Source organism: Crinia signifera, chromosome 1, assembly GCF_055691185.1.
Source record: "Crinia signifera chromosome 1, ASM5569118v1, whole genome shotgun sequence".
In the NCBI taxonomy this organism is placed as follows: domain Eukaryota; kingdom Metazoa; phylum Chordata; class Amphibia; order Anura; family Myobatrachidae; genus Crinia; species Crinia signifera.
This window is the reverse complement of record NC_139217.1, coordinates 162,821,072-162,843,889: the sequence shown is the minus strand read 5'-3', so window position 1 is coordinate 162,843,889 and position 22,818 is coordinate 162,821,072. Positions and strand designations below refer to the sequence as shown.

At 42.1% G+C, this 22,818-nt stretch overlaps 1 protein-coding gene across 2 annotated transcripts in view; it reads right to left on the bottom strand.

Annotated features, from left to right (window-relative positions):
• CFAP299 (cilia and flagella associated protein 299) overlaps positions 1–22,818 on the bottom strand; it is a 426,508-nt gene that overhangs the window by 10,216 nt on the left and 393,474 nt on the right. Inside the window, exons 5-6 of one of the 2 annotated variants that reach the window (XM_083157702.1) lie at positions 11,885–12,014; positions 11,271–11,324 (exon numbers count right to left, since the gene is read on the bottom strand). In XM_083157702.1, coding sequence (XP_083013828.1) covers positions 11,271–11,324; positions 11,885–12,014 — 184 coding nt within the window. The remainder of the gene's footprint in view (positions 1–11,270; positions 11,325–11,884; positions 12,015–22,818) is intronic. The other variant, XM_083157711.1, reaches the window with a different exon arrangement.

The following is a 22,818-nucleotide window of genomic DNA, read 5'->3' as shown; positions in this document are numbered from 1 at the left end:
ACATACTCTCCCTGTCCCTGTCCCTATGATTCTTGAGAGACACCTCTCTGTTGCAGTTATTACTTTCATGCCCATAATAGTGTCCTAGTATATTTTCTGAACCATAGTAGTGCCTAAAGGTGCCCATACACCGGTGCAATCTGGCCAGCTTTCATGCGATTGAGACACATTGGTGAGATAGATCTCATGAAAACTGGCACATCGCAGGTGGTTTTGGTGCGACTGCGATGCATGCTCCCATGCACCTCACATCTCAATCGCAGCTCTCACTGACTGCCACAAAGATTTGTCTCAGCTTATTCAGTCCTAATAGGATCGCATGAGATACATTGCATGCAAAAGGGCCGCATACAATGTATCATATGCAATCTGACCTCCAGGAAGGTCCCACCTACATTGGAAGCAAATTGCATGCAACCAGTTGCTGAGATACATCTCACGTGTGTGGATGGGCACCTTTAGGTAATATTATACACAATAATAGTGCAGTAGTTGATTTTATGAACCATCGTAGTCAGAGCAATCTTGGTCACAGCAAAACTTGTGATCTTTACCGCAAATCACACACTATTACAGGTTTCGATTTTCGTAAAACATTTTGCGCATATCTGTCCCTAACTGTGTGTGAGTTTGTATGTTCTCCCTGTGCTTGCGTGGGTTTTCTCCCACAATCCAAAAATATACTGGTAGGCTAATTGGCTCCCAACAAAATTAACCCTAGAATGTCTGTGTGTGCATGTACATGTGGTAGGGAATATAGATTGTAAGCTCCACTGCGGCAAGGACTGATGTGAATGTTCACATAGGCCCTTATTCTGATTGAGTCGGATGGCCGATGTTTTGTGTTTGTGCATGTGCAGAGGCTTTTCTGCGCATGTCTGAATACGTCGTGAATTCCGTACAGAAAACGATCGGTCAGAACAATCTGACCAGGGGATGGAGAGGGCCGTGAAGGGCTGTTTGGGCTCATTACCATATGCGTACGCCCCGCATTTCATGGGCGTTCCCATGAAAACGCTGGGTGTATGTATGGTAATCCGGCCGTGACTCATGTGTGGGGGCGGACAGCAGTGTTCCCTCTAAGATGTGCGCGTGTGCGCGCGCACACAACTCGCCGAGCCCGAGCCCGCGCACAGACATTACAACTGAGGTTAAAATCTTGTTTTAGTGTGCCACGAGTTTAATAAGGTTGAAAATCACTGCTATAGTCTATATGTGTGGTGTGTGAAGTCTGTAAACATTCAAATTGCTTTATTAACTCAACAGAACTCGAAACCTAGGCCTGTATACGTTATGTGACGCACAAAAATGTACATTTCCTTCCAAAGTTGCACAGCCAATATCTTTTTCTGCACAAAGCCTTCGTAAAATTAGAGGGAACATTGGCGGACAGCTGACATAGCCGGATGTCAGCTGGCCAATAATGCTGATTCTGATTCTGAAAAATGTCTCTATTTGTAATGTAGTTGTGATAGATATAGATACGCTTAGCCATTGTATTTTATTATAATAATCAATAATGCTTCAATATAAGAAAGAATTCTTAACATATTAGCCTGTAATTGCAAAGAGAAAGCCCCTGCACTTTGGTTTTAGAGAAGAATCATATGTCAGCTAATTTGCACTCACCACAAAGTCAGACTAGACAGCCTGTGACCACAAAGATAGATGTGCAAGGAAACTGTAGTTCAACAGACACACAGGTGTGAACCCAAAGCTATATGAAACTATAAGGGGCGCTGAGCTTATCGGCGGTGGAAATCATCTATTAGATAGGGGACGCTAAACATAGCATTTACTGGAAATAACCTTTATGTTACCATATGTACGAGGGGATTTTTTGTAGTCTGTACGCCCTGTTTTGGGCAGGATATGTGTGGGCGGCCAACTAGGGCTGCATATAAATATGTAAGCTGTTCACAATAAACTTTAGAATGCTTTGGAGACATAACTGTTTGGTGGTGTCTTTCCTCATTGTGTTCTCACCAATGCATTGGTAAAAGGTATCTGAGAGGTGACCTGATTAATTGAAGGAAGTTCTTAGCGATCAAAACCGCGCTATCAATATGGGGGCTCTTTGCCGGGATGACACATCAAAGGATCGACATCTAATGGCACACTTCTGAACTGGAGGGATCTCGGAGACTCTGACTGACACAACCCGGGTGAGTAAAGGATTGATTTCAGTCTATTTACTCAAGTCGGACTCTTTGATTTTCATCTAGTATTTTGTAGAAAACTATACATTTCCTGTCTTTCCTTGCTGTCATTATAGTAACCCAATTAACTGGTCACACACCCTAGGTTATTTGAGTTGTATTGTAGTTGTATTGTTATTATTTCATTTTCAAGATATAATAGACTACATTGCTGATATATACATGTATGTTTATATGTTTTATATGTATTTGAAAGTTTGGACCAGCCTTTACGGGGTCTGGACACTGGACACTGAGGTATTGGTCCGCCTGCCGCCTCAGTCGACAGTTTGTGGTCTCGTGTCTGTGTCAAGTAAACGTTCAAAAAAAAATTGTTTTAAAGTTTAAATCAAATGAGTTAAAGTGTATAAGGGCTGTTAATTAGTCCATAGGTACTCAAAGACCACCCTTGGCACTTCCTACCATAGGCTTGACCTGTCTCTTGTCAATGGTGGCCCCTGGATGTTCCTACGGGACCGTACCAGCTCAGCCTTTACAATTGATCGAATTATAGTCATGTCTGTATAAGTCCAACGTGGTTGAATGACTGATCCAAGTTCTTGCCTTTACCCTATAGGCACTTGTACCCATTGTACAACCAGCATTGTGTTGTGGTATAAACCAGTATCCAGTTTCAGTTATTATGCAACTTTAACCAGTGTTTTACAAAATAGAACACCTTTTAAGATAACCATTTCAGAAAAGGAAAAGGTTTTAACAGCGTTTGTTGTTATTGTGGGATGTCATTTGAATGCAGAATTATTGTCAGGATATATATTTCTATCATATACTTCATGTTTAGACAAATGGCCCATTAATCATTGCAATATACCAACAATTTGTCCTAAAAGTTTTCAAGAATTAACAAAAATTAAATACGGTGTTAAGATTTCAAATATCATAGATGTAGGATATCTTCCTAATGTTAAACCCAGACAAATTAAACAGAAGAGATTGAGAAAGTCAGTGTCCAAACAAAACCCAGTCAGTGATACACAGTTTACTTCCCGCACAACTATACATCCCGCTTCACCGCAATTGGATACGGCCAATACCCATACGGCTTAATTACCCCTATGGGAGGGGACGGGAATAAGATACAGGAGCGCTCACCTACAGAAGTTGTTGCGGAACGGGAAGATAGGAAAAGGTATTAAAAACATTTATACCTTTTTAAGAGGGCTAATTTTCCCAAGGAAGGGACATTAGATCCACAGCAGTCTTGGAAAAGATTCCAAGTCACAGACGGTCATTGGTTACAGAGGAAGAAGGGTTATTTAGACACTGTACAAATATAGCAAATTGTTTCACAAGAAATTGATGTAGGAAAAAAGGTCTGAACAGGAAGATTTTATGACTGATATAATGCCACCACCGTATGTTCCAATAATACATAATACTGTTGACAATGTTGAAATTGTTGCTGTGGGGTCATCACAATTAGTAATGCCCACAAATGTAGAACAAATGACACCTTGAAAACTCTAAGTGTTTCAGAAAAACCAGAGGACACACTAAGCCTTAAAGATGTAAACCAAAAATGCCCTGTTTGTGAGGTATGTGTATCGGAGGGCAGTGAAAATGGTCGATTTTGTAATATTGACTTGATGCAAAGGAGATTATGGGATTACAATACTAGTCCAAAGTCAAGATTTAACATACCTGGTAATGAATACCAAATAATGCCTGTCAGGGTGAATAGCCATCCTAACCCTAGACATACACCTAATTTAGGACCTAATGATGTTGACTATGTTGCAGAAAATGTAGAACAGGAAAAGTACATACCATGGTTTCCCTCAGATATTATGCGCATTGCAAATGATTTACCAGCTATCAGAAAGAGTCCAGCAAAATTTGAAAAGAGAATCAAACAACTGTGTACTATTTACACACCATGTTGGGTTGACTTAGAACAGATTCTTAAAGCCTCTATAGGAATAGGTGAATTCAATACTGTTCAAACCATAGGTGCCCAACAAGCACAAGATGATAGAGGGGCAATTGAGGCAGCCCCCACTCCTCCTAATCGCTACACTACAGCTTCAGGCAAACAGTTGTTATATAGAATGCAATACAGATGTGATCAGATTAGAGACACTGCACCAGCCGAGCCTGATCTGGTGCAAAAGAACCTCACCATAAGACAATAGTATAACAGATTGTCAGTCAGACATGAAAATGAAGGATTTTCCCCTTAACAGAGGCAATAATGTCAGACTGTTCCAACTTCTCTGCTTGTAAATGATGAACTTACAGCTGTACCTAATGAATTTTTAACCTCACCTACAGTACATGTTCAGTGAATCTGCTTGGAGCTGATATCCTCAACATCATGCAAGTTACTTTCCAATATACCCCAAAAGGGATCAAGTATACCAGTAATATTCCAGCTGCCATGAAGCCCAACATTGAAGCTGCAATCGAAGTTTACCTATTACAAGAAACTGCCATAGGGGTAAAATGCATTTAAGTAGAGTTTTATACAAGGTTCTAGCAGAAAACAACATTCAAGGTTACACCCATCTTGTTATGTTATGTTTTAAGTAAAGGTAGATGTTTATTAAGAAACCATTATTTGGCCAGCTGCATTGTTTTCTTCTTCCCAAATGGGGGATGAATATATATATATAGGCCAGTATTCAATGAGAAAAATTTGCCTTGTTTTATGGCGAGTTTGTGCTGTTTTCGCGTTGGAAGGAGCATTTTGCTCTCCAAAAGTAAACCACCCTATTCAATGTGATATTTTCGCTGTCTTTTTAAGTGATTTTCGCCGTGTCTCTCAGTGTAGCAATTCTCCATCTTTTCATGGAGAACTTGATTGTGAACTTTTAAACTAAAAGGTTTTTTTTTTAAATTTTGGTGTAAAAAAATCAGGATTTTTTTTCTGTGAAGGGGCATGTTATTTTTATTCATGTGCTTATAGTAATTTTTTTTTACACAGAGCAGCCAGCAGGGGGCCGGAGCTCTCGAGCCGCTCATTAGATATTCATATATTCACTGCATCCGATCATTACATATGCACGATCGGGTGCAGTGAATACTGGGTCCCCCGCTAGCTATAGGGGGGGGGGGGCAGCTTGTGCTGCCTGGGTCCCGGGGAGCCCACCTCCCCTCCACTTATGTTCTGGGGCAGCCAGGGAGACTTTAATCTCCCTGGCTGCCACCGTCCCCCGGCTCCCTGCCAGCTCCCTGCCGCGGACGCTCGTCCGCTGCAGGGGTTAAGACTCGCCGCGAGTGGCGGCGAGTCTTAACCACATTGAATAGTGGGAGCAGGAGTGGCAGCGAGCCCTTCCGGAACAGGGCGAGTGCATGGCGAGAGAAAAAATCTCTCGCCATGCACGGAGAATTTTTCACGTTGAATGCTGCCCATAGAATGGGAAGAAGAGAGATCAATGAGTTAATTACACATGATGAGGTCATTAGCAGCATTAATTAGAACATGTCTTATTTGCAGAAATAAATTTGCTGGGTCAACATTAGTATTAGTACCAGAGTTTGGTGTTGATTGGAAGCATAGAGGTTATTGCGTAGTTTCAGGTACACCTAATGCACAATCACAAACTGTAATAAAATTGATGAAACATAGGAGGTTTGCAGTTATTTAATGCCAAGATCATATTAGACAAATTGATCTTTTTTCTAGGGGTAACGAATGATTGGTTGGTTGACATTATTACCAGGGAGGTCCCTCCCATGTCATGACTCATATAACAAAAATTGTTGTTTTGTTTTGTTATTATATTAAGTTTGATTTACTGAAAGAGCATCAAAAGGAGTAGTAACTCTTAAAAAAAAAAAAAAAACAGACATTTATTAGATGTTATAATAGTGTATTTGGATAAAGTCAGAAAATAAAAGAGTAACATCAAAATAATTACCGAGAGTTATAAAAATGAATAAAGCCAAATGGCAAAGTAGTATAATTTGTTTAAGAAATAATTAAGAGACAAGGGTGTTTATGAAATAAATGAAGATAAAACATTTGTCACATTTGTAGAGGTTACAAATCGATATTATTGACTTTATTCAGTTACAGAAAAGAAGGTTTATGTACGTATATGAAAGTGCTTTTATGTTAGAGGTATGGCCTGAAGTGTCTGAAATTGAGCAGTTTACTGCCAGAAAAAGATTTTGCAAGAATTGGTATGTAGATATGGTTTGTCAAGTGTCATAGAAAATGACCAAGGAACACATACGGTATTATAGGGAAAGTTTTTCAAAGAATGTGTGAAATGATGGGAATAGAATCAAAAATACATATGTCTTTATATAGAAAGGTATATATGTTAGGAAGGTATCTTACAAGGGAGAAAGGAGTGGCATGACCAGAAGCACTGCACTAGTGCTTCATAGTATTCATACCACACCTGGGCCTCCGTTTAACCTCTCTCCACATAAATTCAGATGGCAGACCAGATACGATACTGATCCAAAGACTGACTTTAAAATTGCATCGTCATTTGACTGTTCAATATGTTATCCACTTATTTAAGCAGTTACAAGACCTTCGTCGAGTTCAACAGGAGATCCAACGTCTTCTTCATTTGGTCCAGAGCACGATACACAGCCTGGAGACCATGTTATGGTGAGAACTTTCTTGCATTCGGGTTCCCTTGCATATTGATGGGACAGTCCTTAGCAAGTATTGCTGACAACAGATACAGCTATGAAAGATGCTGAGAAGGACATTTACCTGGATTCGAAGGTCTCATTGCAAAACGGTGAGAGGTTCAAGTTTAAAAATCACCAAAGGCTAAGCTGTGTGCATACAACTTTAATAGAGTTCTTCAATCAAGATGGAAAGCATTGTTTATAACTGACTGTATACTTACGGGACAATGTTAAGGAAAATATTCAAGTTGCGTGAGTAGAGTAATCATGGACATTGCAGTATTTATAATTATCTACTTTGGAGAGGGGCCAAGTCGAGGTTCATGGTCTGAGTACCTGTCCATTAGTATGGATAGGGGTTATTTCACTAAGTCCAATTCCTTTGTCCCTTCTAAGCAGATCAACAAGAACATTTAAGGATATTTATAAGGAACAGGGTACAACACCCTTTGAAAGATGAATTTGATTATTGTACTCCCACCAGAGGAGAAAGATATACTATGATGTATGGAAAACATGGTATATTATTCAAAAGAATATCTAAGTCGACGGTATCATTCACTGTATGGACAGGTGACAAATGCAACTGATTGTTGAGTATGCATTAACACACCATTGATGAGTAATAACATGCCAATGTCACCATATGTTTCATATAAGGAAATAACTAAATAGTTACTTTTGGAAATTTGTGGGGAAAAAAAGGATTGTGATTGATATAAGATAACATTATTTTGTTTCAACAAAATTATAAGTGAGATGAAACTAGATTTTAGGTAAACAGAGGAATGTACACACTTCTACTACCAGGAAATGCCATAGAAGATAAAAGTTTATGTAGGATATTGCGACAAAATTGTTATAATGCATATGCCATATGTTCTGCTGAATCATGTGCAAATAATTTTAAAGGTTTTCGGTTTATCGTATGCACCTTAGATTGCAATGATAAAGTATTTGAGTTTACACTACATATGAATGTTCCAGAGTTCAAAATTATCAGTTAGGAATAATGGTTTCCACCATAGTTCTATAGTTTGATTATGTTCTTTTCTTTATGCTAAACCAATATTTATAATATTGGGGGGAAATATGGTTTGAAGAGATTACCAATAAAGTTTGAAGATTTTGCTATTTGGGAATAAAGGGAATATATACCAGTTTTATACAATAACCCATGATGAGTTGAATGTAGTCTTTTAACAGGTCAATCGACATCTAAAAAGAGACATTTATCCGGTTATTAGGAAATATATTCCATTTATCGATTTTCCAGTAAAAATCATATGGATACCACCTTGAAAATATCTATACATATATATGGAAATGGTGGTTATTTGAACAATCAAAAAGAGATTATTGATTTTGCACAATTTATGGACAATGTTACTGAACTTTACAATGACATTTTTAAATATGATGGACATGATCTAAAAGCTAAAAAGCAATGAAATATTACAACAATTATTTTGGACTTCATCTCATTACTGAAAGTTAAGTTTGGATAGTAAAAATGTATAATTTACTAAGCCCCGAGCCAGACAAAGTAATTTACTGATGTTTTCTTTTAAAAGCTGTTGGAATTGCAATCGTACTATATCTGTGTTTTAAGATACTGCTTTGTTGTTTTTCAGTCTGTCAAAAACGGATAAAGAAAGCATGTGAATCCTCTAAATACAAGTCATTGCAGAAGAGTCTGGTAAAGAAAGTCCAACAGCAGTCTACCTTAATGGAGATGCGCCAACAGTCCACCAACTGAAAAAAAGCCAAGGACCAACTCACTTGATGGGGTGTAGCATCCTGCTTGTGGATACAAAGCCATGTTTTTGCGCCATTGGAGTAGACTGTTATTGCTTAGACTTGTTGGGCAGAGATATTGTAATACCAGATAATTCTGTAGTGTTTGATTATTATAAAGAGGTGGGAAATGATAGATATAGATACGCTTAGCATTGTATTTTATTATAATAATCAATAATGCTTCAATATAAGAAAGAATTCTTAACATATTAGCCTGTAATTGCAAAGAGAAAGCCCCTGCACTTTGGTTTCAGAGAAGAATCATATGTCAGCTAATTTGCACTCACCACAAAGTCAGACTAGACAGCCTGTGACCACAAAGATAGATATGCAAGGAAACTGTAGTTCAACAGACACACAGGTGTGAACACAAAGCTATATGAAACTATAAGGGGCACTGAGCTTATCGGCGGTGGAAATCATCTATTAGATAGGGGACGCTAAACATAGCATTTACTGGAAATAACCTTTATGTTACCATATGTACAAGGGGATTTTTGTAGACTGTACGCCCTGTTTTGGGCAGAATATGTGTGGGCGGCCAACTAGGGCTGCATATAAATATGTAAGCTGTTCACAATAAACTTTAGAATGCTTTGGAGACATAACTGTTTGGTGGTGTCTTTCCTCATTGTGTTCTCACCAATGCATTTGTAAAAGGTATCTGAGAGGTGACCTGATTAATTAAAGGAAGTTCTTAGCGATCAAAACCGCGCTATCAGTTGCAATTTTGCAAGGGGCATTTTTCCTTTCTGTCTGGGCAGCGGCTTTCAGCTCGCTGTCCTCTGCAAATTCTCTGATGAGCGATCCATGCTGAATTAGACCCACTCTCTGTTATGCTAAAACTCACAGCCATCAAGAAGGGACAGGGGTGTACCATAACAGACTACCCTGATTGGCAGGAGTATACAGGGTTGGGGTTGGTCAGACGCACAGGGCAAGAAAAATGTGTGTAAATATAAGAGAAGGAGGCCCCCCGTTGGGTATATATAATGCAGTCACTATGAAACCATGGGGGTGTGCTACCACTGGACAATTTTATATACGGTACAAAGAGAAGGCAAGACAATATCATCATTGTTGGGGATTACACTGTGACTGTCCAGTTGTAGCTAGTGACAGCAGCGGCATCATGACAGCGGTAGTGATGCTATCCATCAACGTCAGAACTATCCATTTTGCCCACATCATTGGCAGTTATAATTATTGTAAATAATAATTAATAAAATTGTGAATTCAAGGGATTTTGGAGCTAAGGGACGCCGCATGTGCCCTAGTTTTAACCTGCACATTATTTCACTTGTCTTTGTTTTATGTTATATGTAGTATTGTTATATTTTCGCAGCTATTCTTTTTAACATATACTAATAAAAGTTATTAAATTTTAAGTGTTGAAATTTCTCTGTGGTGCACCACGACTGTGACAACTCTTGCCTTCTCTTTGTACTGATTGGCAGGAGGACACATTTTGGTTTAGTTTTTATAGAAGTGAACCAAGCACTCAAGAATCCATTGTCCATAAGAAAAACATATAGTGGATCCAACAACATGGTGGAAACATGCTAGCATCACACAGCCGCTGCATATGTGCCGGATGTACATTCATGTTACAAATCTCCAGTTCTACCACCTCGCTACGGTTCTCTAATTATTGAGATCCGGTGTCATTTTTGTGAAACCAACTTTGCTGACTGGTGTTTTGTGACCTACTCTAGTATATTATCCAGCTTGAAGTAAATGGATATAATGTGCACATAAAGGGAATGCACATTGTCGGCAACAATATTTATGACAGGCTTTAGCATTTAAACTATGATGAGTTGATATTATAGGGCTAAGGAAACATTAGTCGCACTATTAGACCACCACCAGCTGGAACTATGGACCCCTGTGCTGACCAGCCAGGATGGATCCATTGGTTCATATCATTAATGCCAAAGGCCAATTCTGTACAGTATGTCACAGCAGGGACTTTACCACCAATGTTTTTATAATCCTGCTGTACCACCTGTAGCCTATGCTTTTCTTCACTGATAGGAGTAAAAGTATAACCTGGTATGGCAGTCTGCTACAGTAAATCCACTTCAGGTATCTTTGATTTGAGTAACTTTCACCTACTTATTAGTTTAACCTCACCCATAAGCCATTTTCTACCAATGATTGTTTTTGTTTTGTGCACCCTTCTCTGCAAATACTAGAGACTGTTATATATGAAAATCTCAAGAGAGCAGTTTATAAGACTCAAGTCACAAACCAGGCACATTGTTGATTCCACAGTCGTCCTTTAGGTCACATTTCTTTTGGTATTTGCTCTGAACCACATATAACTTTTTGAACATGTCCGCATGCTTGTTTACACCACTAAAGCTGCCTGCAAGGCACCATTGTGATCTTTTTCATCTCTCCACCAATGCAACCACCAAAAGCCAAAAGACATATGCCCATAGCACGGGCTGCTTATACAAGTGGAATGTGGGCACAGACCTTAAGATACAATAGGATCAGTTAAATTATTCTGCGCTCATCTTTTGCATCCTTATTCCAGTAAGCTTGGCTGAATTAAATAGTTGACTTAAAATGTGTTTTTGACATTTATGTCAGCAGAGACTACTGCAATTGTAACACAGGAAGAATAAACAGGATCAGAGCATTGTTTACCTGGTGAATTGGATTATTATGGAACGTCTGGAGAGTCTTCGCAAAAGTTCCGTTCTGTTTTAACATGCAGTCAGATAGACACATCATTAAGATGTTTGAAAAGAACCAAAGAAGTTTTATTTGGGATGACGTGTTCATTGGAAAGGAAAAAGAGGGCACAGAATATAGTTTAAAAGAAACATTTATCACTAAAACTATATTGTAAGTTAAAAAAATGTTTAAAAATACTGTAAAACTGACATTTATTTGCTTTTCTAATAAACTACCTGATACTTCTGTAAATTTAAAGGTGAGTAACAAAAAAAAGGAAAGTTCCATGATGGATTCCCTTAAACACAACCTAAAATAACAGGGAATACAACTTTATACGTGTGACTGAGCCATGAACAATGAACCTCTGAGCTTTAAAAGACCATACAGATCCCTCATTTCAAACAGATCCTTAAATATATAAACACACAAAGGAGTGACAATATTAGTCCTCGAGTTGCTAAGTGATACCACTTGTAAAGTCATGAAACACAGGCAGTAAAAACAGTACGGAATCCTTAAAACATATGGTAATGTGAGAAGAGAAGTGAAAATTGCCGCTTTGCACTGAGAAAAATATTTACCTTAGGATCCACGTTTAGTATTTTCCTGTCCCTCTTATTTTTAAACAGTAATCCAGATGAATTTTCAGCAATCACTTGGTAATTTGGACTTACGTTTGAAGTTGAAACATGGGTTTCCCAGTTATAAAAACTGTAAGAACAGAAAAAGCAAGGAAAGAAATTGAATACTTTTGATTGACTAGGTCCAATACATTCATTTGTATACTTAAGTCACATGTGTACTGTGGGTTTTTTATTATTTTGCTAAATAATTTATTATCAAACAGACTCACGTAAGGAGCGCCTGTCACTTCTGACGCAGGTCCACTTCTATTAAATACAGACTGTTCAAAACCCAAAGTCAGAAAATTCAACTTCTCTTTTTTATTGCTGATGGTAGGTAAGAAGTGCACTCAGTATCATGGTAGGTAAGAAGTGCACTCAGTATCATGGTAGGTAAGAAGTGCACCTAGTATCATGGTAGGTAAGAAGTGCACCTAGTATCATGGTAGGTAATAAGTGCACTCAGTATCATGGTAGGTAAGAAGTGCACTCAGTATCATGGTAGGTAAGAAGTGCACTCAGTATCATGGTAGGTAAGAAGTGCACTCAGTATCATGGTAGGTAAGAAGTGCACCTAGTATCATGGTAGGTAATAAGTGCACCGAGTATCATGGTAGGTAATAAGTGCACTTAGTACTATGGTAGGTAATAAGTGCATTCAGTATCATGGTGGATAAGAAATGCACTTAGTATCATGGTAGGTAATAAGAACATTTAGTATCATAGTAGGTAAGAAGTGCACTCAGTATCATGGTACTGTAGGTAATAAGTGCATTCAGTATCATAGTCGGTAAGAAGTGCACTCAGTATCATGGTTGGCTAAGACCCATACACATCTGCCATGGTAGCCCAGCCCCCTTTTTAGAATCCACTGTCACAGGGGAGTGCTATGAGCTTCCTGATGTCGGTGCTGCTGCTTGCCATTCACTGTGTTGCCCAGTCAGCTACTGGACAGCAGCACCGGGGAGAGAGCTGGCTCTTGTGATGGGGGTGCTGGAGATTAGATTGTGCATAGACACACCAGACACAACCTGTGCGCATCCACAGCCACACGCAGAGATGCTTTACTGGATGCCCTTGTGGTCAAACATCTATGCACATATTACCAAAACCTTTCACTGGCAGTGTTAATCACCAAGAGATCAGTGATCGGAGGAGGGCTGTCAATCATTGGACCTGCTGTGAACCCCGGTGCAGTAAAGTGTCGCTGTGAAGCTGCAGTTCACTTTACAGCAATGGGAATTACAGCATGAACACAGGATCTGATGCCCGGCTACCCTCCTGGATCAGTAATCCCTGGGTCTGGTAAGTATAATTACTGGTGGGATTGTCATGGATGGGAAAGGTGGATGTGGTGATATTTGGCAGTGGAGCTTGCATGGACATACACATATTTTTTATGTAAAATGCCCTCACTTTTGCTATAACTGGTTTTGCTGAGATGGAGCTTTCTCACAAGCATTGTCCCTGAATGCCATAATTACTACATCCCCTGCAATGTATTCATATATCGCAGTGCAGACTGGGGGGAATTCATCATAATCCATCCACAGCTACGCTGCAAATTGTGATAAATATGACCCTCAATATCAAATCACTGTTTGAATCCCTAGGGTATAGGTAGTATTCCCCTTAATTCAAAAGCAGATGCTAAGTTCTGTATAGGTGGCTCTTCCACTGATATCCCTTGTTACTAGTAGAGATGTGCACCGGCCACTTTTCGGGTTTTGGGTTTTGGGTTTTAGGTTCTGATTACCTTGAGGTTTTGGGTTCTAATGGGTTTTGGCAAAACACCTCCTAAGTGTTTTGTGTTTGGATTTATTTGGGTTTTGGGTTCTGATTTTTTTGTTAAAAAAGCCTAAAAACAGCAAAAATTGCAGAATTTTGTGTTTTTTTTGCTCCTACACTATATTGACCTCAATAACATTCATTTACACTCATTTCCAGTGTATTCTGAACACCTCACACCTCACAATATTGTTTTTATTGCCAAAGTTTGCACTGAGGTAGCTGGATAACTATGCTAAGCCACACAAGTGTGCGGCACAAACACGTGGCTCATGTAAGAGTGGCACTGCAGCGGCAGACATGATGGCAGTTTAAAAAAATAGGCCCATAAAAGATACCTATCTGGCTTGATCATGCACTGTTTACCATGTGCAGCCAAGGAGCGGTGGGCATTTTGTGCAGCACAGAGTTTGTCTGCAAGTGTGTAACTGTTTCGATCACTTTAACATCCAACAAGACCCCTATCTGGCTTGATTGTGTGATAATGTAATCTGATTGTTTAATTTTGTGATTATTATTCATTTATTATTACCAGTCGTCTCTTAAATCATTGCCTAATGGGTGTAGGGGAGTGGGCTAATCAATTTTAAGGTGGCAGATGGAAGATGTAATGTAATGTAAACCATCACTAGCATTGGTTGCAGCAGTGGCAGTAACTAACGGACCCGGCTGTGCAGATAAGGAGGAAGCTGACAGCGATGATGTCAAAGGGAGAGCCAGCGAACTGTTGCTCCATGCAGCGCTGGAAAACTTTGCTGCCCGTGGTGATGCCATAGGGCATGCGTAACCATCACTAGCATTGGTTGCAGCAGTGGCAGTAACTGATGGACCCGGCTGTGCAGATAAGGAGGATGCAGACAGCGATGATGTCAAAGGGAGAGCCAGCGAACTGTTGCTCCATGCAGCGCTGGAAAACTTCGCTGCCCGTGGTGATGCCATAGGGCATGCGTAGGAAGACGTAGCACCCAATAGGGGTCATGAAGGCAGTAAGCATGGAAGAGGCTCTGTCCAGAGGGATCTGCCAAAACCCACACTTGGCATTCAGGGTGCTAAAGACCGTTGCACCTGGCATGTCAGTGATCACCTGCTCGATGGTGCAGAGTGTGTATCTGTTTTGGTCAGTTTAATATTTCATAAGACCCCTATCTGTCTTGATTGTGATTATGATTATTTTTATAATTAATTTCATCTGATTTTTAATTTGGTGATTCATTTATTATTTATTATTACCATTCGTCTCGTCAATCATTGCCTAATGGGTGGAGTGGAGGGGGCTAATCAATGACTAGGTGGCAGCTGGAAGAGTTCTATCTGGCTGCGACTTCTGTAACTCTATTGATCGCTAGGGTGGATTCAGGTGATCTGGCTCGCTAGGCGGGTGTTCCCTTTGCTCACTGCTTCACATGCGTCCCTCGTGAAGCTGTGCGCTCTGTCGAGGAGGATGTCCTTTGCCGTTAGAGAAGTACTGATCTTCTCTCAAGGTGTTACGACTCGTAGCTGCACTCCCCTGCTACAACCTCAAAACAAGCACCAAGACCCCTATCTGGCTTGATTGTGCACTGTTTACACAGTGCAGCCGAGGAGCAGTGGGCGATTGGTGCAGCAATCAATTACTCTCATTAGTGGAATGCAATCAGTTGTATGCATTTAAAAGACAAGTCCCTCATACGAATGACTCTCAGCAGTGGGCACCAGACCAGACAGGTAGATGAAGCAGTACTAGACACCACACGGTAGATACTGCAGTACTAGGCACAAGACCGGTAGATAAGGCAGTACTAGGAAGTACTAGGCACCAGACGGTAGATACGGTAGTACTAGGCAGTGGGCACTAGACCAGACAGGTAGATGAGGCAGTATTAGTTGTGTGTGTATCTGTTTTGGTCAGTTTAATATTTAACAAGACCCCTATCTGGCTTGATTGTGATTATAATTGATTGATTATTAATTAATTTTTTGATGTGATTGATTCATGGTCGAAACCCCGTTTAACAACCTGGTTGATCCTGACCCTGATGTGCAGTTTGTCTCTGTGCTGAAAGATCCCAATCTCAAATGGCAGACTGAACAACCTGTGGATAGCCATATTTCAAAAAATGTGAATGGGCTTGTGTGGCAGCCCAACAGGATACCCCCTGTGCCCCTGGAGTGCCCCCAAAGAAGTTTAATTGCAGCCAATGCTGCTCAGAGGAGAACTGCAGGGATGTGAGGGGTTAAACAGTCCCAGCTCAGTCCACGTGCAGGGAGCCTGACACCCCCCTGATTGGCTGCCCAGGGAGTGTGGCAGTCCACCCCTGGTGTACTCTTGTGCCCCCAAAGAGATTTTAATTGCAGCCAATGCTGCTCAGAGGAAAACCTCCTTTGCTTGTGGAAGCTGCAGGTCTGTGAGGAGTTAACAGACTCAGCTAGTGTCCTAGTGTCCCAGCTCCCCTGCACATGAGACAGGAAGCTGGGAGGTCAGAGGTGATCCCAGCAGCAGTGTGTGAGAGAGAGAGAAAGTGTGCAGAGGGGTGAAGAGCTTGTATCCTGAGCCAGGAAGCATGCAGACAGAGATGCTGTGCAGAGAGAAGCACACATCTGAGACCAGGCACTGGGAGCAAGGACCCAGCAGTTAATGACAGCCAGCACTGCTGACCAGAAGAAGGGGTGAGCAGCATGTGAAGGGAGATAGAGCCAAGTAGGAGTGACTGCAGAGACCTACAGCACGGAACTAGGCAGAGAGGGACATTGCCGCCCATCTGGGAGTCACCCAGAGGACCACACAGCACCCAAGACAGGCAGTGGCCAGCCAGGAGTCGTGACCAGCAGGAGCTGGCAACTGCAGCTGATTGTTCAGGTACTGGGGTGTTGGATACCCCCACTAACAGGACTGCCTGTTTGCCTCTGATACAGGAGATTGCCCTAAGGGATGGGAATCTGCCTGCCCCTCTTAGAGAGGATTTTTGATCACTTTTGTTATACATAAAAGTAGTGTGCACACTAAGTTATGGCCTAATCACCTTGTGAGGATTTCCTTCGCGGGACCGTTATTCAAATTCAGGAACTGTGTTGTTTTGCACCAGGGACTACCGCGCAGTGTATATAGGGTGCATAGCGCCACTTGGCGGACATGTTGTGACGTAATATTATTCTGTCATATTGTTATTGTTGTGATGTAATTTATTGCGTAATCGTTCTCTCTTTAATCTGGTCATTGATTAGTTATAGCTTTAATTACTGAATGATATAAAGTGACTGTTTTGCATAAGTACGTGAGTGTATTGCAGCAACCCATTTACATATCTCCTTTTAATAAATATTTGTTGCTGCTAGCCGTAGTAGCCTTGTCTTTTGTGGGTTCTCCTTGGGTTGTGCCATTCCCTGCCACAGGTTCTCCCGAAGAAGCCGTGAGGAATCCAGAAGCTGCCGCCGTAATCAGCTCCAGATTCAGGTACTATTTTGCACCACACCGTTACAGGGGCACTGGCACAGGAGCGCAAAAGGAGAGGTCAGAGGTGAAATGAAACTGTGCCGGAGGAGGGTTTGCAGCAGCGTGAGAGAGGATGACACGTGCATAGAGAGAGAAGACAGGCTGGGCACCCTAAAGATCCACAGAGAGGAGAGCAGCAGAGTGCGCAGCCTGGAAGCGTGCAGAAGTGAGACCCGCTAGAGAGGAGAGAGCCGGGCAGCGTTTCCGTGCAGGAGACCCGGCGGTGATGGACAGCAGCGCACACAGAGAGAGCCAGCAGCCAGCATCATGAGGAAGGCAAGAGGGAGGCCCTGCAGAGTGCCAGCCGTGACACCAGGGAGACGCTACCGGCCGGAGCCGGCAAAAGCAGCAGAGTACAAGGGTGCCCTACCCCCACTCAGCCTGTACCCTTCCTGCCCCAGCCCTGACTCCCCCAAGTCAGGGAGATCACATTCTCACCCATGAAGATGGTGACACAATTTTAAAAGAGGACAGAGAACAATCTCATGCACATGAGACCACTGTGCTTGATACAAGACAGACCAGAGTCCACCTAAAGGTGTCGGCTAGTACAGCATCCCTAAAAGTCTCAAGGCTCCAAAAAAAATTAGGCAGTGAGCCCCTGACCAGACAGGTACAGCAGTATTAGGCAGTGAGCCCCAGGTCAGACAGGTAGATACGGCAGTATTAGGCAGTGAGCCCCAGACCAGACGGTAGATATGGCAGTACTAGGCACCAGACAGGTAGATAAGACAGTAGTACTAGGCACAAGACAGGTAGATACGTCAGCAATACTAGTATTGTGCACCAGCAGAATTTATAATAATTAATTTTCTTATTAGGTACTGCTTGGCCGTGGCACTCAGTGGCAGACGTCAGTGCACAAGCAGCATGGAATTCTTTTTTACAGTCCCACACAGCACAAGTATTATTTTTATTTTTATCAAATTAGATATAGCAGCTGTGTGGTTGGAGGAATATGGCCGACGTGTCGCTGGATGAACTGATCAGGAAACGGGGAATGTCCGTGGGCACCGGGATGTACCGCAGGGTCAGTAACAGGGGAGGTATAGGAAACGTGAGATCCAGACTCCAACCATCTGTGAACAATCGTCCACTTGCCACCAGTTTTCAGAGAACATTTGATGCTCGTCAGAAAATTGGTGTGACTGATGCACGCCAAAAACTAGGGATAAAAGATGCCCGTGAAAAGTTGGTGGCCAAAGATGCTCGCTTCCGCATAAGGGGTAAAGTGCAGGACGCCCGTGAAATGCTGAATTCGAATAAGCAACAGATCATGGCAGGAGACAAGCCTATCAAAGTGATGGACGCTCGTGAAAAGATTACTTTAAGAGGAGTGCTCCAACAGTGGTCGAAACCCCGTTTAACAACCTGGCTGATCCTGACCCTGATGTGCAGTTTGTCTCTGTGCTGAAAGATCCATATTTAAAAAAATGTGTGGCAGCCCACTACAGGATACCCCCTGTGCCCCTGTGCCCCAAAGAAGTTTAATTGCAGCCGCCCCCAAAGAAGTTTAAATGCAGCCTCCCCCAAAAAAGTTTAGCCGCCCAAAAAGATGTGTAACTAATTGTACCCAACTGGTCATCAAAAATAAATCAATCTTTATTGTGAAAACAAGGTATCAAGTGGCAAAGAAAAGGAAGCCAGTGATGAGAATTTTGTGAGCTGTGAAAGTATTATCAAGGAAACATAACTTTACTTAAGTTTTGAGGAAAGGCTTTATCGGACCATTTCATGAATAAAGAACAGTTGATGAAGAAATTAAAGAAGTATTCATCGTTCTTGTCATTAAATAAAAAGGAGAGAGATGCAAAGGTCAAATCATTACAAAGGTTATCTGATGAGGAAAAAGCAGTTCTCTCTAAAAGGCTATGCACATATGACAAATACTACAAAATGTTTGCAAATCAATTAAAAATTGAAAAGGGGGGCCAGAAGGTTTGTACAGCTTTATCTCCTAAAAAATTTCCAACAACTTGTTCCGAAGCAACTGTGTCTGTTAGTAGGTCAGCCTGTACAACTAACGGCAAAGAAAGTGACTATCTTCAAAACAAAAGGATTTTTGCCGCTTCAGAAACTGATCATGCTCAAGGTGAAGGCAGTCAGTGTACACCTCAGAATGCTAACCAAATACACAAAGTCCATGCAAAGATAAAGGATATTGTAAAAGAAAATTGCACTGACAAGTCTTCAACTTACAAAAACCAAGCTATGTATAAAACTGCAGTAACTGGAAAACTAAAAAAAACTTTAGCCGCCCACAAAGAACTTTAATTGCAGCCGCCCAGGCTTGATTCTGATTATGATTGATTGATTATGATAGATTGATTGATTATGATTGATTGATTATGATTGATTGATTATTAATTATGATGTGCCTGATCCTGACCCTGATGTGCATTAAAAATGACTCTCAGCAGTGGGCACCAGACCAGACAGGTAAAAAAAGGTTAGCCGCCCAAAAAAAGAAGTGTAATTGAGCCTTCCTGCCCCAGCCCTGAGTCCCCCAGGTCAGGGAGATCACATTCTCACCCATGAAGGTGCAGCAATCAAGTGGAATGCAAACAGCTATATGCATTTGAAAGACAATACCCTCATTAAAAATGACTGTCAGCAGTGGGCACCAGACCAGACAGGTAAAAAAAAGTGTAGCCGGCCAAAAATAAGTGTAATTGAGCCTTCCGGCAACAGTCCTGACTCCTCCAGGTCAAGGAGATCACATTCTCACCCATGAAGGTGCAGCAATGAGGTGGAATGCAAACAGCTATATGCATTTGAAAGACAATACCCTCATTAAAAATGACTGTCAGCAGTGGGCACCAGACCAGACAGGTAAAAAAAAGTGTAGCCGGCCAAAAATAAGTGTAATTGAGCCTTCCGGCAACAGTCCAGACTCCTCCAGGTCAAGGAGATCACATTCTCACCCATGAAGGTGCAGCAATGAGGTGGAATGCAAACAGCTATATGCATTTGAAAGACAATACCCTCATTAAAAATGACTGTCAGCAGTGGGCACCAGACCAGACAGGTAAAAAAAAGTGTAGCCGGCCAAAAATAAGTGTAATTGAGCCTTCCGGCAACAGTCCTGACTCCTCCAGGTCAAGGAGATCACATTCTCACCCATGAAGGTGCAGCAATGAGGTGGAATGCAAACAGCTATATGCATTTGAAAGACAATTCCCTCATTAAAAATGACTCTCAGCAGTGGGCACCAGACCAGACAGGTAAAAAAAGGTTAGCCGCCCAAAAAAAGAAGTGTAATTGAGCCTTCCTGCCCCAGCCCTGAGTCCCCCAGGTCAGGGAGATCACATTCTCACCCATGAAGGTGCAGCAATCAAGTGGAATGCAAACAGCTATATGCATTTGAAAGACAATACCCTCATTAAAAATGACTGTCAGCAGTGGGCACCAGACCAGACAGGTAAAAAAAAGTGTAGCCGGCCAAAAATAAGTGTAATTGAGCCTTCCGGCAACAGTCCTGACTCCTCCAGGTCAAGGAGATCACATTCTCACCCATGAAGGTGCAGCAATGAGGTGGAATGCAAACAGCTATATGCATTTGAAAGACAATACCCTCATTAAAAATGACTGTCAGCAGTGGGCACCAGACCAGACAGGTAAAAAAAAGTGTAGCCGGCCAAAAATAAGTGTAATTGAGCCTTCCGGCAACAGTCCAGACTCCTCCAGGTCAAGGAGATCACATTCTCACCCATGAAGGTGCAGCAATGAGGTGGAATGCAAACAGCTATATGCATTTGAAAGACAATACCCTCATTAAAAATGACTGTCAGCAGTGGGCACCAGACCAGACAGGTAAAAAAAAGTGTAGCCGGCCAAAAATAAGTGTAATTGAGCCTTCCGGCAACAGTCCTGACTCCTCCAGGTCAAGGAGATCACATTCTCACCCATGAAGGTGCAGCAATGAGGTGGAATGCAAACAGCTATATGCATTTGAAAGACAATTCCCTCATTAAAAATGACTCTCAGCAGTGGGCACCAGACCAGACAGGTAAAAAAAGGTTAGCCGCCCAAAAAAAGAAGTGTAATTGAGCCTTCCTGCCCCAGCCCTGAGTCCCCCAGGTCAGGGAGATCACATTCTCACCCATGAAGGTGCAGCAATCAAGTGGAATGCAAACAGTTGTATGCATTGAAAAGACAAGTCCCACATATGAATGACTCTCAGCAGTAGGAATAATGAATGGTGATGCAAGATGGAGTTGTCCTTGGGCCCTCCCACCCACCCTTATGTTGCGAAAATAGGACATGCACACTTTAACAAACCAAACATTTCAGCGACAGGGCCTACAAAACTGTGGCTGAAATGATTGGTTTGTTTGGGCCCCCACAAAAAATAAAACAATTCATAATATCTCCCTGTATAAACTGGCTCTACAGTAACAAGATGTCATCGTCACTCATCATCATCATCATCATCCTCCTCCTCCTCCTCCTCTGATTCCTCGCCCCCTTCAGTGTGTACTTCCTCATTCTCAGAGATTATCAATTCGTCCCCGCTGGACTCCACAATCACAGGTCCAGTTATAATCTCTGGAGGCAATTCCTGCTCTTCATTGAATAAGTGATAATTCATTTTTATAAACATCATTTTCTCAACATTTTTCGGGAGCAACCTCCTTCGCCGCTCACTGACCAGGTTCCCCGCTGCACTGAATACTCTTTCGGAGTACACACTGGAGGGGGGACAACTCAGGTAAAATAGAGCCAGTTTGTACAGGGGTTTCCAAACTGCCTTTTTTTCCTGCCAGTACAGGTAAGGACTGTCTGACATGTCTACTTGGATGCTGTCACCAAAGTAATCATCCACCATTTTTTCAATGTTGACAGCATCCAATGCACCGACAGTAGACATGTCAGCAATCGTTGGCAGGTCCTTGAGTCCGGACCAGATGTCCAAACTCCTTCCTGCCTGCCCTGCATCCCCGCCAGCGGGTTGTGTGGGAAATCGCAGCTGTTTCCTCACAGGCACAGGTGTGGGAGAAAATGAAGGAGGAGCTGGGGCCGTGTCACGGTCCCCTTCAGATGACAATCTCCTGACCAGCAGGTCTTTGCACCTTTGTAGACTTGTGTCCGCCGGAAACAGAGACACAACATACGCTTTAAACCGAGGATCGAGCACTGTGGCCAAAATGTATTCCTCTGACTTTAACAGACTGACCACCCTCGTATCCTGGCAAAGCGTATGAAGGGCTTCATCCACAATAGCGACATGCTTTGCGGAATCGCTCCGCTTTAGCTCCTCCCTCACTTTCTCCAGCTGCTTTTGTAACAGCCTGATCAGGGGAATCACCTGAATAATGCAGGCAGTGTCGGAACTGACTTCACGTGTGGCTACTTCAAACGGCTGGAGAACCTTGCACAACACGGAAATCAGCCTCCACTGCGCTTGAGTCAGGTGCAGCCCCGCTCCTCTGCCTATGTCGTAGGTGGCTGTGTAGGCTTGAATGGCCTTTTGCTGCTCCTCCATCCTCTGCAGCATATAGAGGGTGGAGTTCCAGCACGTCACCACCTCTTGTTTCAGCTGATGGCAGGGCAGGTTGCGGAGTTTTTGCTCCCGCTCCAGCCTTCGGCAGGCTGTGGCAGAATGCCGAAAGTGTCCGCAAATTTTGCGTGCCAC